General features: G+C 43.0%; 2 protein-coding genes across 8 annotated transcripts in view; one reads left to right on the top strand and one right to left on the bottom strand.

Annotated features, from left to right (window-relative positions):
- Nucleotides 1–2,463, bottom strand: part of ARL13B (ADP ribosylation factor like GTPase 13B) — a 51,398-nt gene extending 48,935 nt beyond the window's left edge. For all 4 annotated transcript variants that reach the window (XM_049824483.1, XM_049824485.1, XM_049824482.1 and 1 more), the window contains exon 1: nucleotides 2,387–2,463. The gene's annotated coding sequence lies outside the window, so the exon portion shown is untranslated. The remainder of the gene's footprint in view (nucleotides 1–2,386) is intronic.
- An 864-nt stretch (nucleotides 2,464–3,327) lies between these two features.
- The window catches only part of PROS1 (protein S), a 35,257-nt gene continuing 24,178 nt past the window's right edge, over nucleotides 3,328–14,406 (top strand). Inside the window, exons 1-6 of one of the 4 annotated variants that reach the window (XM_049824717.1) lie at nucleotides 3,328–3,499; nucleotides 8,184–8,341; nucleotides 9,370–9,394; nucleotides 9,726–9,812; nucleotides 13,682–13,804; nucleotides 13,964–14,086. In XM_049824717.1, coding sequence (XP_049680674.1) covers nucleotides 3,421–3,499; nucleotides 8,184–8,341; nucleotides 9,370–9,394; nucleotides 9,726–9,812; nucleotides 13,682–13,804; nucleotides 13,964–14,086 — 595 coding nt within the window. In that variant the 5' untranslated portion in view covers nucleotides 3,328–3,420. Of the gene's footprint in view, nucleotides 3,500–4,806; nucleotides 5,015–8,183; nucleotides 8,342–9,369; nucleotides 9,395–9,725; nucleotides 9,813–13,681; nucleotides 13,805–13,963; nucleotides 14,087–14,406 lie in introns of those variants that run through there. The other 3 variants (XR_007509075.1, XM_049824716.1, XM_049824718.1) reach the window with 3 other exon arrangements.

The raw sequence follows: 14,406 nt of genomic DNA, 5'->3' as shown, positions 1-14,406 counted from the left end.
TTGAGGAACTATGCCTAACAAACATATTTTTTCCCTATGATGGTCTAGATAATTTATACTGGTAGGAACTGGGAACTCCTCCTGATCTTATGAAGCTGCTGTATTCAAGGATGTCTTTGTGTGGATCTGCCATCATTCAGTGTCAGAAACAGGTCAGATTTCTTCCAGAGTAGAGACAACAGATACTCTTCAAATATTTATATTCCATTATACAAGGCACCTGAGAATAGCTTCTCTACAGGAAAGTTTAGTGTATGAAGAACAGAGAAGATCTTAAAAAGGACAGCAAGATGATTATAACTATTGCAAATATTAAAATCGGGCTCTGACACATGCAAAATAAAAAAAAAGAAAATTTAAAAAAAAATCCCACATACAGTGGAATACAGTGTCTCAACCCATAAGCAAGCACCAACAAAGCTAACTTTGAGAACGTAGCTACACAAATTTCACCTAGTTCTGCTGAAAAGCAAAATGTAACAGCTCACTGCACAATGCACTGACAAAAATATAACATTTTCAGTGCCTGAGCATCGTCACAGAACAACTTCCATCCCATGTTACACAGATTGTCTAGATTTGCAAATTGTCAAAAATTGCTCTAAAGCACAGATATGGCCCATAGCATTCAAATGGGATTCATGAGATTAAGAAAACTCATTAAAGAGTAAAGAAGAGAGGATGACTACATCATAGCAGAGGATTCTTGTTTAAATATGAAACCCTAAAGGGGGGGGGAGTGGGACAGAAGTGACAAATAAGATGAAAAACTTCCAAAATATGCATCTATAGCAGGGAAGGGCATTCAACAGTGCTGAGAAAATTATGGTAGGGAGGAAAATTGCATTTTATTATGCTATTTGGGAGAGACTTGATCTCTGAAATACATATGGAAGAAACTACTACATGTATTTTATGTGTTGCATTAACAACATTCAGAAGTTGTTCCAAATATTATATCTGTCAGCTTGAACTCTTTATGCTTGTTGAGGTGAAGCAAAACCAGCAGGCTCACAAGCTCAGAAATAACATAAAACTGTGTAGTTAAGCCAGTATACCACTTAGGTCAGCACAAGTACCAAGGACTAAGAATGTCAAAGATCCCATTTTTAGGTAAGAGAAGAGAAAAAGTGTACTACCGAGACTATGAAAAACATGACAGATAACTGCATTAACTCTTAACGCTCTAGATTAAGATCAAAAGCTACTTGGCAGCCCGTATGTTATGTGATCCAAAGTACTGGGTACCAGCAAGTCCAACATCCAAAGTCATCTGATGAATAAGTTTATCTACTTCCACATCAAAGTACAAAACAAGCACCTTTTACCCATTTCACTGTCAGAGTTTACATTAAATGTTCTGCCTTTGGTAGAGGCTTTTATGGTAGAGAATTTTTTCAGTCATACCAAGCTCTCACTTTCTTTAAAACATAATTAAACAAGCCATTCAAAGCTGACCCTCCTCATAAAGTTTAATTGCGTAACTTCTTACTGTGATGTTCCTTGTCTGACTTGAATTTTAGTTACAAGAACACAGTATTTTAGTTGTATTGGGTTATATTTTGAACAGCAAACCGAGTGACTGAGCAGTAAAGAAGGCATATTGAGCAAAAATCCGAACACCGTCCTCTCTGCCAAAATTGCAGTGTAGTTAACGGGTGCACGAAGCGCAAGCGAGAACTGTAATGTCCTGAAAGATGGAAGCACGCAAGTATTTGTGAGAAATAGCTCTAGGACCATCAGTTGTTCCGCGAAGAAAAGTTACGACAAGACTAGCAGTTCCAGTGAGTTTCCGCACCTCCCAGCCACGCTCCTACCCTTCTTGTGTTTCCAAAAAAGAAGCAGCCGTAAGATCCAGACCTTGGTTCAGGCAGGTTTCATTCGCTTGTCTCTTCCACTCCGCGAGTACGGGTTTTATTTTAAAAAAAATAAATTAAAAAAATCACCATTTCAGAGAAAATCCGCTCTCTGTCGCTTACAGACTCACACGCAGGCTGCCAAACACCCACAGCCCGAGGCTGCCATTGCGGAGACGCACCGGGGTGTTTTACGAGGCGAGACTGGAGCCGAGCCGGCACAAACTCGACCTCCGCCGCCGCCGGCGACCCGAGCAGGACGCTCGGCCCGAGCCTGCCGAGGCGACCCCTCTCCACCGCGGCCACCTCACCCGCCCGCCCGCCCGGGGGCCGGGGCAGCCCCTGAGGCCGGCAGCCCGCCGCACCGAGCCGCTCTGACCCCGAGCTCCCAGCCTCGCTCCTCGCCCACGGCGCTTCGGGAAAGACGGGCCCCGGCGGCTCCTCTCCCGCGTCCGTCGTCCCCGTCCCCGTCCCCCCCCCCCCCCCGCCCCGGAGCCGCCGCCGCTGCCTGCGCGCCCGCCGGCACTTACCGGCCGCTCAGCGGCGGCGACGAGGCCGCGCAGTCCGAGCGCTAACGGCTCCGCGCTGCCCGCCCGCGCCCCAGGGGGCTCCGCGCCGCGCAGCCCGTCCCCGCCACGGCGGCGGCCAGCGGGACTGGCGCTGCCCCGGGCGACGGGAGGGCCGCGGCCGAACGCGGGGAGGGGGAGGAGGCGGCGGCCGAACGCGGGGCTCCGCTCGGCTCCGCCGCGCCGGGCCCGACGCGGCAGCTCCGGGGTCACGTGCCCGGCACCCCGCTCACACCAAGCCGCTCATTGGTCGGAGCCGAGATCTCCGAGGCGGCGGGGACGCGTAACCAGGCCGGTAGCCCCTGGTAACCGACAACGGGAGAGAGGAAGGGACAAACTTGAGGGCGGCAGCGGAGAGCGAAGGCAGGCGACGCCAGCGCACGGCCGGAGAGGCGCGAGCGGGCGGGCGGGCCGGCCCATGCCTAGCCAATGGGAGCGGGCGGCTGCCCCGGTGCCGGCGGAGGATCGGCCAATCAGCTGTAAGGGGGCGAGGATGGGAGGCTCCCCCACCCCAGTCACCCCCAGCCCAAAAGTAATCAACGGCGCGCGCGTGCGGCCGGGCCCGGCGCCACCCCTCCAGCCGTTCACCCCCGCCGGGCCCGCGTTGCGCCTCTCTCGCTGGTGTGGGGCCGTCCCTGGTTCGCGCCCTCCCGCTTGCTGTGCGCGGCGCGCCGGCAGCCGCTGCCGGGAGGATGCCCGCGGGCCGCCGCGGGCCCGGCTGCCGCCGCCACCGCCCCCCCGGGGCCGCCCTTCGGCGCGGCCCGGCCGCGGGTCAGGCGCCAGCCGCCCGCGTCCCCGCGGCGCTGCCCCCGGCGGCCTTCTGACGCTCCCGCAGGGCAAGGCTGCTGGGACGCGGCCCATCCTCCACCCCCCCCGCCCCGCTGCCCCTCCCTCCCGCCCCCAGAGGCTCGCCCGGCCCCGCCGCCCCGGCCGCCGCGCAGAGGAGGCGTCGCGCAGTCACGGCGCCGTGCCCGGTCCCGGCCGCCCCCCCGGTAGCGATGAGGCCGCGGGGCAGGCGGTGTGTCCCGCTGCTGGCGGGCCTGGCGGTGGCCATCGCCCTGGCGGAGGCCGCGACCTGTGAGTGAGTGAGGCGAGGCGAGGCGGTGGGGAGGGGGGGTGGCCGGGAGGGCGAGCGGGGCCGGGACGCGCGGGCGGTGTCCGTTAGCGCCCCTCGCGCTCCCAGCCGCCCGTCTCTCAGCCCCGGGGGGGCGAGGGGCCCCGCGGCAGGCTGCCGACCCGCGGGCGTGGGGACGGGGTGCCGCAGGCGGCCGCCTCGGCACCCAGGCGAGGGGTCGGCCCTCCCCACCGGCCCGGTGCATCGCGTCCTCCCTCCCCGGCTAGGTGCCGCTGAGCCACCGCGTTGGCGGAGCGCCTTGACCCCCGTCGGTTTTTTGGCCGCTTTCTGGAAGGCAGCGGTTACCGTTGGGGCAGCCGAGCTGTAACCGGGGACCGGTGGCGGCTCTGAAGCTGTTTGCGGCCGAAACGCAGCTCTGCGGCTCGGGGGAAAGCGTGCCTTCGATTAGCTTGGAAGGAAACCCCTCGATAGATCACGGTCTCGGGAGAGTGGCGTTATTGTGGAGTCCAGGCAAAGCGGCCCTGACTCTTGATAAGTTCAGACCTGTCGGCCTAGGTAAGAACTACTCGCTCTCACGTACAGATTAAAAAAACCCAACAAAACCCCAAAACAAAATCAAAGCTTATGTCTTTGACATGGAAGTCTTTGAGCTTAGTAGTAAAAGACGACACGGGTGTCTGGAACAAGCGGAATTGCAGCTCAAAGTAAGCCTGTTTCTGACGTGTTTTACTAATGATTAAACAGGCAGAAGAAAAACCTAATGTTTACTATTCAGAGTTCTGTTTGAATGCTAGGGATTCTGACTATGAAGGGAACGGCATGGAAGGATGAAGGTTCATTTTATTACTTATTTTTCAACAAGTCCTAAAAATAAATCTTCTAATAAATATTTCAGAATGTTTTTTTTCTCCTGGTTTCATCACATTTTCTGTTCCATTTGTCTTCCCTACTGCATACCTTGTCAGTTTTTCATGAACAGTGGGAAATTAGGACTTGTCCTACCCATGCAAAATTTCTGTGGTCCATGTAGTCTGGTTTCCTATCCTTGCCTCTGAACAGTGCCAGGGATTTCTGGAAGGGGGACGGGGGGAAGGGGGATAGGGGGGGGACGGGGGGGGGGGGATGGGTCGGAAAAACAGAAAGATCTTAATAATGCAGCTTGTACCATTCAATAATCATAAATGGAAGTTTACTGCTAGTCTCAGTGCAGCTGCATTTGGTCCAACATCCAGTGAGGGACATGTGTTGGATAAGATAGATAAGGAACAGGCAAACATTAGCAGTTGGTTGGCTTTATTTTGTTGGCTGCATAAAGCTTATTGTCACTGATGAGCATTTCGGGAGTCTCTAGTCACTGGAATTATGGAGCTGATTGCAGTAGAACAGCTGTACAAACAAGATCATGTCACTTTCTACAATGGCATCACATGTCCTTTTTATTCAGTCTATGGGGTCTTCTGAGTTTCTGAGAGAGCGCACTAGTAGGCTACAACTGCTTTCCACAACTGGGATATTAGGTAAGCAGCTCTAAGCTATGTTTAACTAGCCTGCTTAAGGCAGGTTTATAGTTGCATCTGCAGTACAAAACAGCTGTAAGGAACAACTGAATCTCATTTTCTTCCCCCATTTTTTTTCCTTTCAAGTAGCATTACTTCTAAACAGGTGCCTGATGATTAATCACTACACAGTGTCTGTACAACACCTACTGAAATCATAAGGCTATTGAATTTCATAAGGCTTCAGTGATAACCGAATGAAACACACCGAGTACGTTAAGGGTGAACTATCGGTTTAGCAGGGTCAGAAGTGGGCTGGAGTTTCCTGTAATCAAACTGGCAGCAGCAGTCAGGATTTTTTTTTAATTTATTTTTTTATTTAAATAAAAGTCCTATCATAATCTATGTAAGGAAAAAAACAGTTGAATAAATACGCTACTAATTCTGTGCATGGGCATTGAAATATTTGCACTAAAAATACGAAATTTGCATTGAGTTACATGTTTTACTTAAACTCAAAAGTCATAGGAAATCAGCTTAGGAGAAGGCTGAACTGCTGTGATGTAGGGGAAAAGACCTGTTTCCATTACCTCGCTGTACTGAAAACACGAGGTAGGCAGTTTTATCTGCTGTAATGTCCTCAAGAACATTGCAGACACTTGGAATTTTCTTGTGCTTTACTTACAGAAAAATTGTGTCAAAATGAGAATGATGTAGCTAAAGCTCAAAACAAGATTGTCTAAAGTCAGCTGTGAATTGGGCCTCATCTACACCACAGAGCCTCTGCCCCAAAGCTATGTCAGCATGCTTGTGCTGGTAGAAATCTCCAATGTAAACAAAATCAGCAGGTGCAATGCACAATTTTACTACTTTGTTGTTGCTCCTTTTGCCTCAGAACAGATGGACTTTCTATATTCTTCTTATTAGTCTGCTTTTATGTAACGACAAATGCAGCCATTTACCCAAGTTAATTAAAATGACACTGCTAGCAGCAGTTGGTGATAAATAAACAATCAAAATGTTTTTCTGGGTATGCTTTCCAGTGTGGTTAGGGCTCAGAATAGCTCTCATAAGGTCCTTCTTGTCCTGTCATCTTGCTGTGCTTTTTGCCAGTCTCTCAGCAGGCCATATGTTAGTGATGGGCTCATTGATTGAGAGAGAAGGTCTGGGAGATCCACAGTTGCAGCAGCTTCCAGTTAATTTCTCCTCCTAACTGCTGTATGAAGGATACGTAAAAACCAGAGAATGCAAATCCAGCTCTTTAAATACATTGTTACCAACCCTTCAGATGTACTTATGGCTACCTTAAGGTTTGTGAAAGTGGAAAACAGTGGAAGATGAAAGCAGGCTTGAATCATTTCTTTTGTACCAAGAATTTCTAGAAATGGGGGCCCAGAAAGTAAGGTAAGACTTTTCTTCGAGCAGTTTCCTTGAGGATCAGTCTTCACCTTACAGAGTTCTTTCCATTCTCCAGTAAGACCACCATGAAGATCAAAATGTATATAAAAAGCAATGAATCCTCAAATACCAGACTGCTGCCTGCTCATATACTTATTAGGAGGAAGAGCACAAGCTGACTTCTCCTCCTTGCATTTTTAAGCAACTTGCTGGTTGCTCTCTGAGATAAAGGTGTGCTTCAAAACTTTGGAGGTATGCTGTAGTACATCCACCTTATGCTCAGGAAGTCTTACCTATTGCCTTACCTATTGTCTTACCAGAGTGGAAGCAGATAGATGAGATTGGACTTACAAGCTTATCCCACATTGAATACATTCAGGATGCTCTAACGGGGAGGTTTCTTCAGGTCATCATCCAAAGTTGCAGCACTTCAGAGTGCTTCAGCTGTGTTCCCTGTCACTGATAGGGACCTTTAAGTAATGTGTTTAGGATGGTACGGTTTTAGTTACATCTGTCACCTAAAAGGTATTCTCGCTTCAGGTTCTGGGCCTCATTAGCTGCTCTTTCTAATAAGCCATCTTAAGTTTTTTACTTTCCCTTTAGTGCACAGACATTGGGAGGCTGTTCTCTGACATTTGACTGCTGGCATGTCTCATAAAGGTGCTCAGGGTTTGAAGTATTACGTGCTCATGAGCAGTACTGAATTGACTATGTCTGCTTGAATTGATCTTCTTTGTCGACTAGTGATGAATATGTATGCACACCATATCTGGTTTGCACTGCAGGTGTCATGACCCTCACACAGTTGTGCTAGTCTGAGAGGTTAAGTTGTGCAAAGACTGATAAAAGAAGTGCAGGTGTGTAGAAGTGTGGTGCTCTCTAGTTAACATGTCAGCCATGCTCTTTAACCCTGTCAGCTGGACTTTTTCCAATTAGGCTCATCCATTTTTCTTAGTCACAAGGTATGTCCAAAGCCTAAACTAACAAGGCAGTCTAATTCAGTTGCTGTTCCTCTAGGGTTGTGTGCTCTACAGAGAACATGGAAGCAAATAAACTTCTTTCATTTTTAATATTTCTCAATTCACTTGTTTGTTCACCATTTGTGTAAAAGTCAATAAAATGACAGTAACAAGATACGTGAAAATTAAGTAATGACACGTAACATGATGGATCTGAAATACAAAAATTAGGTTGGTTTATGTTTTATCTTGGTAAAATGTGAATGTAGGTAGGTTGTCTGCCTTGATATATCTCAGGATATCATTCTCACCTTTTACTTTGTCTTGTTCTTTTACAGTTCTGAAAAATAAAATAACATTTCTGTTAATTACATATAACAGGTAGCCTGATTTTATAAGACACATTTTTGGTCTCACGTAAGTTAATTAGGATCAGAATATTTACTCTTAGATCACTGAAACAGGTAATATAAAAGGCTTCACAGCTTTTTTTCCACTTGTTGGTCACATATATCACTTTGTATTATCCATAGCTAAAAAAAAAATAAAAAATCTTGACCTGAATATGACATTTAAATTATGCTTCAGACATAGCATTGCACAAAGTTTTTTTCGGTGACTCGGGATTTTTTTGGTCAGAAACAGCTACCTCACATACAGAAAACAGAATTCTAGGATTTCTTGCCCACATTTTCCAAAATGATAGCAAACAGCAACTCCTGACTAAGCATTTAATTCAGATTTTTGTTAGATTCTTGTAGTTGTTCAGTGCTTACAGCGTTTTTCAGCTGTTAAAAAATAAATAACAACAGAGCTCCTTTGTTTCTACAAAGTTTTATCCCAGCAGTATGCCTCTCAGTTCCTGTTGAGGAAACGTCGAGCAAATTCTTTTATGGAAGAAAGTAAGAAGGGAAATCTAGAAAGAGAGTGCATTGAAGAATTATGCAATAAGGAAGAAGCCAGGGAAATCTTTGAAAATAATCCTGAAACTGTAAGTATCTGATGAATATCTATGAGGTAGATAGTAGTTCTTTGCAGAGGGAAAGCTAGAAGTCCATAGAATTCACACTGCAAAGCTAAAAGAACCCCACTATGCAGACCAAGAACTGGTTTGAAATTCTTTTGTGTAAAGAACATGCACAATTATTAATGAAGACCGTATAAGCAAAGAGAATAGTTGAGTAGATATTATTTTAATTCCCAGTATGGATCACCAGTTTTAGACCACAGTTGTCTGCAAGCATTCCATGTGGGGAAACTGTTGGCTTCATTTAAAATTTTACACAGAGGATGCATGGCAGTGCAGCCCTTTTAATGAAAGGATTGGACATACTACTGTGAGCTTTTTTCCTAGTGGAGAGAACTCTGTTCCTCAGTTCGTTCCCACTGCACATTATTTAGTATTAGGTATATTTTTTATTAATTTTTATATATATTATATATATATAGAATACCTATTATATATAGGTATTTTTTTTTATTATTATTATTCAACTTCTTGTTTTAAAAATTTCTGGTTTAGTAACAGTTTTCATGTTATTTGGAATGAATTGCATATGAGAAATTCAAGCTATGCCAGGGGTTTTGTTTATTTTAGGCTGAAAAAGGGAAATAAAGGAGGCTGCTCTGCATCCAATAGCAACATTGGGCAAGATCGTCCCATTTAAAGAGACAATTTTTGAAGTAATTTTGACACCCAATTCATTTTCATTGCTTTCACTTTGAAAGTGTCCAATTCAGTGCAGTATCTTAATCTCTCCAATGAGTCTTGTGTTTATTAAATCATCTGCTGTCTTAGCCTAAACAACAGTGATGCAGAAAACTTGGTCCATATTCTATGAGTCAAAGTGACTTTTTCTTTTTTGCTTCTTTTATAGTTAACAAAATATATAGTACCAATATATATTTTGGTACAAAATATAGTACCAATATATTTTAGAACATATTCAGTGATATATTTTGCTGTAATTCTGTCTACCTTAATTTTTCTTACTCTTTATTTTTCTTTTCTTTCTGCAGGAGTATTTTTATCCCAAATATTTAAGTAAGTACAAAAAATCTGAACATCTCTAGTATATCATTCACTGGTCTTCTTATTTGGCTAATACTAGTTTAGTTATTCTGCTCATAGCGCTTGAATGATTTCCGTGCTGGTTGTAATGCATAGTAGCTCATAGGCAGTTCTGTGTGCTTAGATCCTAGCAGAGGCACTCAGAAGGCTGGTCTGTGATCACCTGTCCTTAATATGTCCAGACAAGTTTTCTAATTCAAGCTGTGAGAACACAGTCTTTGAAGATGCTATGCATAAGCTGTTGTAATTTCAGTCTAAATGAGTGTTTGTATCATAAGCAGATTGTGTGGGTTTGCATTTGCAGGCTGCCTTGCCTCCCATCGAGCAGGGATTTTCAGGGTTACAGCAGTTACTCCAGATTCTCCAGCTGACCTGAGGGCTTGTGTCAACGGTAAGTGCTGCTGTTACTTTACCTAATGCACTCAGATCTAAGAACACATGCGTACGTGGCTAGAAAGCAGTTCACATAGGCAGGAAAAGACAAATCTCCATTTAACTCAGGCAAACTCTATAATCTAAACCAGAAATTGACAAAAAAATATTAGGTGAGACATAGCATTTTCAGAGCAAGCTGTGTAAGTGACTTTTTAACTTTATAAAGCATGCTGGAAAGTAAACATAATTAACTGCAAAATGGAAGGCAGAATTCTTCTAGAAACATAGAAACATCCTACACCAACCCACTGATGCTCCCTAGTATGTCCTCTGTACTCTACCATGTTTTTAATAGTTATGCCTGACTCTTTGCATCTAGCAAGTCCTGTTCTGTCAGTTAAGGGAAGAGACCATCTGGTTAATTCTCCTTTCTACCACTCTTTGGCCCATAGTTACACTGTAGCCCTTCATGAAGTGGATGACATTACCAGATGAAAAATTCAAATATTAGCTGGAAGACATAGTCATTGACTCCAGACACAAGAAGGTCACAAAACATGAAACTTGTGATGTTGCTGAAATTTTTTTTTTTTCTATGCCTATACATTGATAAGTCCAGTGTGAATCGTGTTTTTTTCTAGTAAATTCACAGGAAGCAATCTGTACCATATGCTCTACTTGTCACAGTAGAAACTTCTCTCTAAACCTCTTAAACTTTTACAACCAAGTTACATCAAAGAAGCTTTCAGTTAGTTTGAATAGGAATACTTATCCTTAACCATCTGACACTCTTTTTCTCATTGAAAGCAACAGAAGGCAAAAAAACCCCTTAATAATTACAGTGCACATGGTCATGGGTGAACATATTTTCCAGATCACTTGGCCAACGTGACTGCTGTCACAAACTAAAATGTACTCCCATTCATATCACTCTTTCTCACTCTCATTAGAGGTCCTGGGAGGAAAGGATTTAGCAGAGTTGTGTGAGTGTGCAGTGTTTCTGTATTACCCAGTGAAAACAGCTAGTTTAGTTGATAGTCATTGTAGTCATTGTATTTCTCCATTTGGGTTCACATTATAAAATCAAATTAAATAAACTGTTACTATTGGTCAGTTACCAGGATAAAGAAGAAGTAAAGTGAGTATGCATAAAGTTTTCAAGTGTTTCCAAGGCTTAAATGTTCAATGAAATTTATGCACATTTCCACTGCTGAGAAAGTGGAATTTAAAATTCCCATTAAAACTACATAACATTTTTTTAAAATGTGTTTTCATTGAGACAAAGATTTTGTGATACTGATATCAACATTTTTTTAAAATTTTAAAAGTTTTTTCTTTCAGAACTTATCAATCCAAATTTTGTTGATATTGTCAAAATGAAAATCCAATTTTCCTAATGAGAAATAATTAAATAATTGTAGGAATTAGTTTATAATAATACAGTAGCTAGTTTGAATCTCAAGCTGAAAAAAAAATCAAGGAATAAAAATAACAATGCAAACAGAATTGAAAAATTATATAATTGTTTTCAGATTTGTCCAAATGACTGATTTCAGAACACAAATGAACATACATTTTAAAGACACACATTTCTCGATAAACAGTTACAAAAATCTGTGAATATATTGACTTTTTAATCCCCATCTAGAAAGGAAAAGGAAAATTTTCACAGGAATAGAAGACCCTTTCTCATACTTTTCTATTCCAAGCAGGTATCTAAGCTGCATCTTTAAGTCCCTAAACATCTGTATCCCATAAATCTGCATACTTAATTGCTTTTGAAAATAAACACTTAAAAAATCCCTGCATTTACATCTATCCAGCTCACCATGACACATCTGATGGGTACCAAAGCCTCTGAGTCACAGAGGATACAGGTACCACAACACATTTCTTGCTACCTACTCTTTCTGTTGCAGACGGAGTATATCTTCTGATATTTAGTTGTTTTCACAAATGTTTATCAAAAAGCATTGCTGGGTAGTAGGTCAGAAGGCACTGTGAACTGGGAAAAGAGGAACACTAGGCCTGCTTTTAGAACAAATGGCTGCTGCGTTACTCTTCCTGTAGTGGCATCTTAATCATTCATTTGTGGACATAACCTCTTTGTCCATCCAGTCCTATCCATCTTTTTCTGTCTTCTTCCTCTAGTGTATTTCACCAGTTCTCCTTTTTTCATTCATTGGTTTCCTCAATTTCCTTGCCCCTTATATCCTTAATTCACCTCATTCCATCTCCTCATGTTTCATACTGCCAACCCAACCCATCTTCTCTCAGTTCAGACTCTCACAAGCCCTCACTGCCTTTTGCTTAGAAACATTTAGTCAAGTTTGTTCCCCAGTTGCACACTCTGAGGGTGCCTTCTACATCTGTCACATATGAAGTGCTTTGCTCGTACCAACCTTAGTTCACACACTTGTTCCTGGACCTACAAAAGCAGTAAATAATCAAAAAAAGAGAAAAAAAAATGTAGGGAGTTTTAGAACTTACATTTGGAGATTGCTGTGAAGGATTCATACAGAAACCCCATTCCTTTTATTTCTTCTGTACAATTTCTTCTGTCAGTCTGCAACTGGAGTCCCTTGGTCTGCGCTATGAATACTACATGACATGCAGCACCTATTCTAGATGTGCACTGTAGTTTTGGAGCTTGGCTGGCCTCTGGGCTTTTGGATTTACTTGCAGCAGAATTTCATTAGAAGTAGATTTAATTGACAAATATACTAACACAGATTTTGTTAAGCTTTCTTAGTCACAGAAGGCTAAACTTATAATTCTGTGGGGCTCAGTTCTTTAGTTCCTTTGAGTGAAGTAAGAAACATTTAAAATATCCAATGAGGCCTTATGTACAGAATTTTAGCAAGTTTCAGTCTTCAGGAACACTTGCCTTTTATTCCACTTTTTTGTATCTGAACATCACTAAATGCTTTCTTCTTTTCACTCTGCTCTCTGTTTTTTAGGATGCTACTTTTTTTTTAAAAGCATGCCTCAGAATGACATTCCAGAGCTTTACAAGAACATAACTTTAAAGTAGAAACAATGTATTTGTCATGTTTGGAGGCCTGCAGATAAATAATCCAGAAGCTACCAGCATATTCAAGAGACACAAATAGAACAATGCCTTATGTGGTATGCTGATGTAAGATTATGAAAATGGTGGCAAAAGCTAAAAGGACTTTATGTATTTTGGTTAGAGAAAAAAAGGCAGTGAATTCTGTGTTCTCTGCCCCAATCTATGTATTTTGAGCCTTGCTTTCTGAGATCTTGCTAGCATGTATAAAGAGTCTTCAGTCGCTCTTTACGATACAAATTTGTTTGTCATTGATTTATAAGAGGTGACAGTATTAGACACTGATGTATCCAGTCTACCCGCAGGACCTGGACAGCCAAGGCGACCTGTGGTGTTAGTTTCTCTGTAAATGTAACCCCCCTTGAACAGAGAAACTGATCTCTGTAATCTTGAATTCTTGGTATTCTTGAAACATTGTTACTTCTAGTGAAATTTGTGGTAATATGATAGCACAGAGCACTGTTCTTTAAAAAGTGAAATACATCCTTAAAACATAATGAAAATAGTATCAAGTCTGTGTTTGGTCACATCTTGCAGGGATTAACATGTCTTAGTGAGGAGTCATTTGTTTTCAAGTTGTTTTCTTTCTGAAAACAGAAAAAGTACTGGTGGCTTTGTTTTCTCTCAGTCACTTGCAAATTCTTGCTGACAGAATTAGAAGCAAGGTGGTTGTATGAATACTTGATGTTATGCATTAAGCCCGTTCCTATTTCATGAAAGATACCTGTGGGAAGAGAAGAAGGAAGACTAAACTGATCCTTGAGAAAAAAAAGACAAACAGATAACAACTATTCCCAATGTTTTCCATCCCACAGAAATCTCAAATCAGTGTAGCCCTCTGCCATGCCATAAAGATGGATATAAGGATTGCATAGATGGACAAGCCAAATATACATGTGTCTGTAAACCAGGATGGCAAGGAGAGAAATGTGAAGAAGGTATAGTCTCTAATCTCATTATGCTGTTAGCTCTCAGGAACACTATTCTAGTTCTGCTAATATTGAATAGTATCAGTTCTTTAAGTATACCTACCCTCACACAGTTGGTCAATGAATGCCTTCCCCTCAGCAGAGATTTTTATTTTGTTTTCCTTCTAGATATAAATGAATGTGAAGACATAAATGGAGGTTGTAGCCAACGCTGTTCTAATTTACCTGGAAGCTACCGTTGTTTATGTGAAGACGGCTACTTCATGCATTCAAATAAACAGGATTGCGGAGGTAGGAAGTGAGACTTAAGGAGAACATCATTACATGACAGTACATTGCCTGTTGACTAGAGGGGGGAAGGAATTTAGTCCAGTAGTTCCATAAATGCTCTAAGTCAGCAGAAGCTTGCATTGCCTCTGAAAGATGCAGTCCTGCTTCAGCTTGGCTACTCGTTCCACCTGCAGTCTTACACCATTGCAAGCATTTGGGCAACCGTATAGTGAACCAGATCGAGAAACTGAGGTGGGTTGAAACCAATTCAGGGGGAAAAAAAAAAAAAAAAAAAAAAAGGGAACTAAAAAAAAAAAGAGAGAGGCTATAGATTAGATTTT

Source organism: Accipiter gentilis, chromosome 21 (assembly GCF_929443795.1).
Source record: "Accipiter gentilis chromosome 21, bAccGen1.1, whole genome shotgun sequence".
In the NCBI taxonomy this organism is placed as follows: Eukaryota; Metazoa; Chordata; class Aves; order Accipitriformes; family Accipitridae; genus Astur; species Astur gentilis.
Note: the sequence above shows the minus strand (reverse complement) of the source record. Positions and strands in the feature narration are given on the sequence as shown.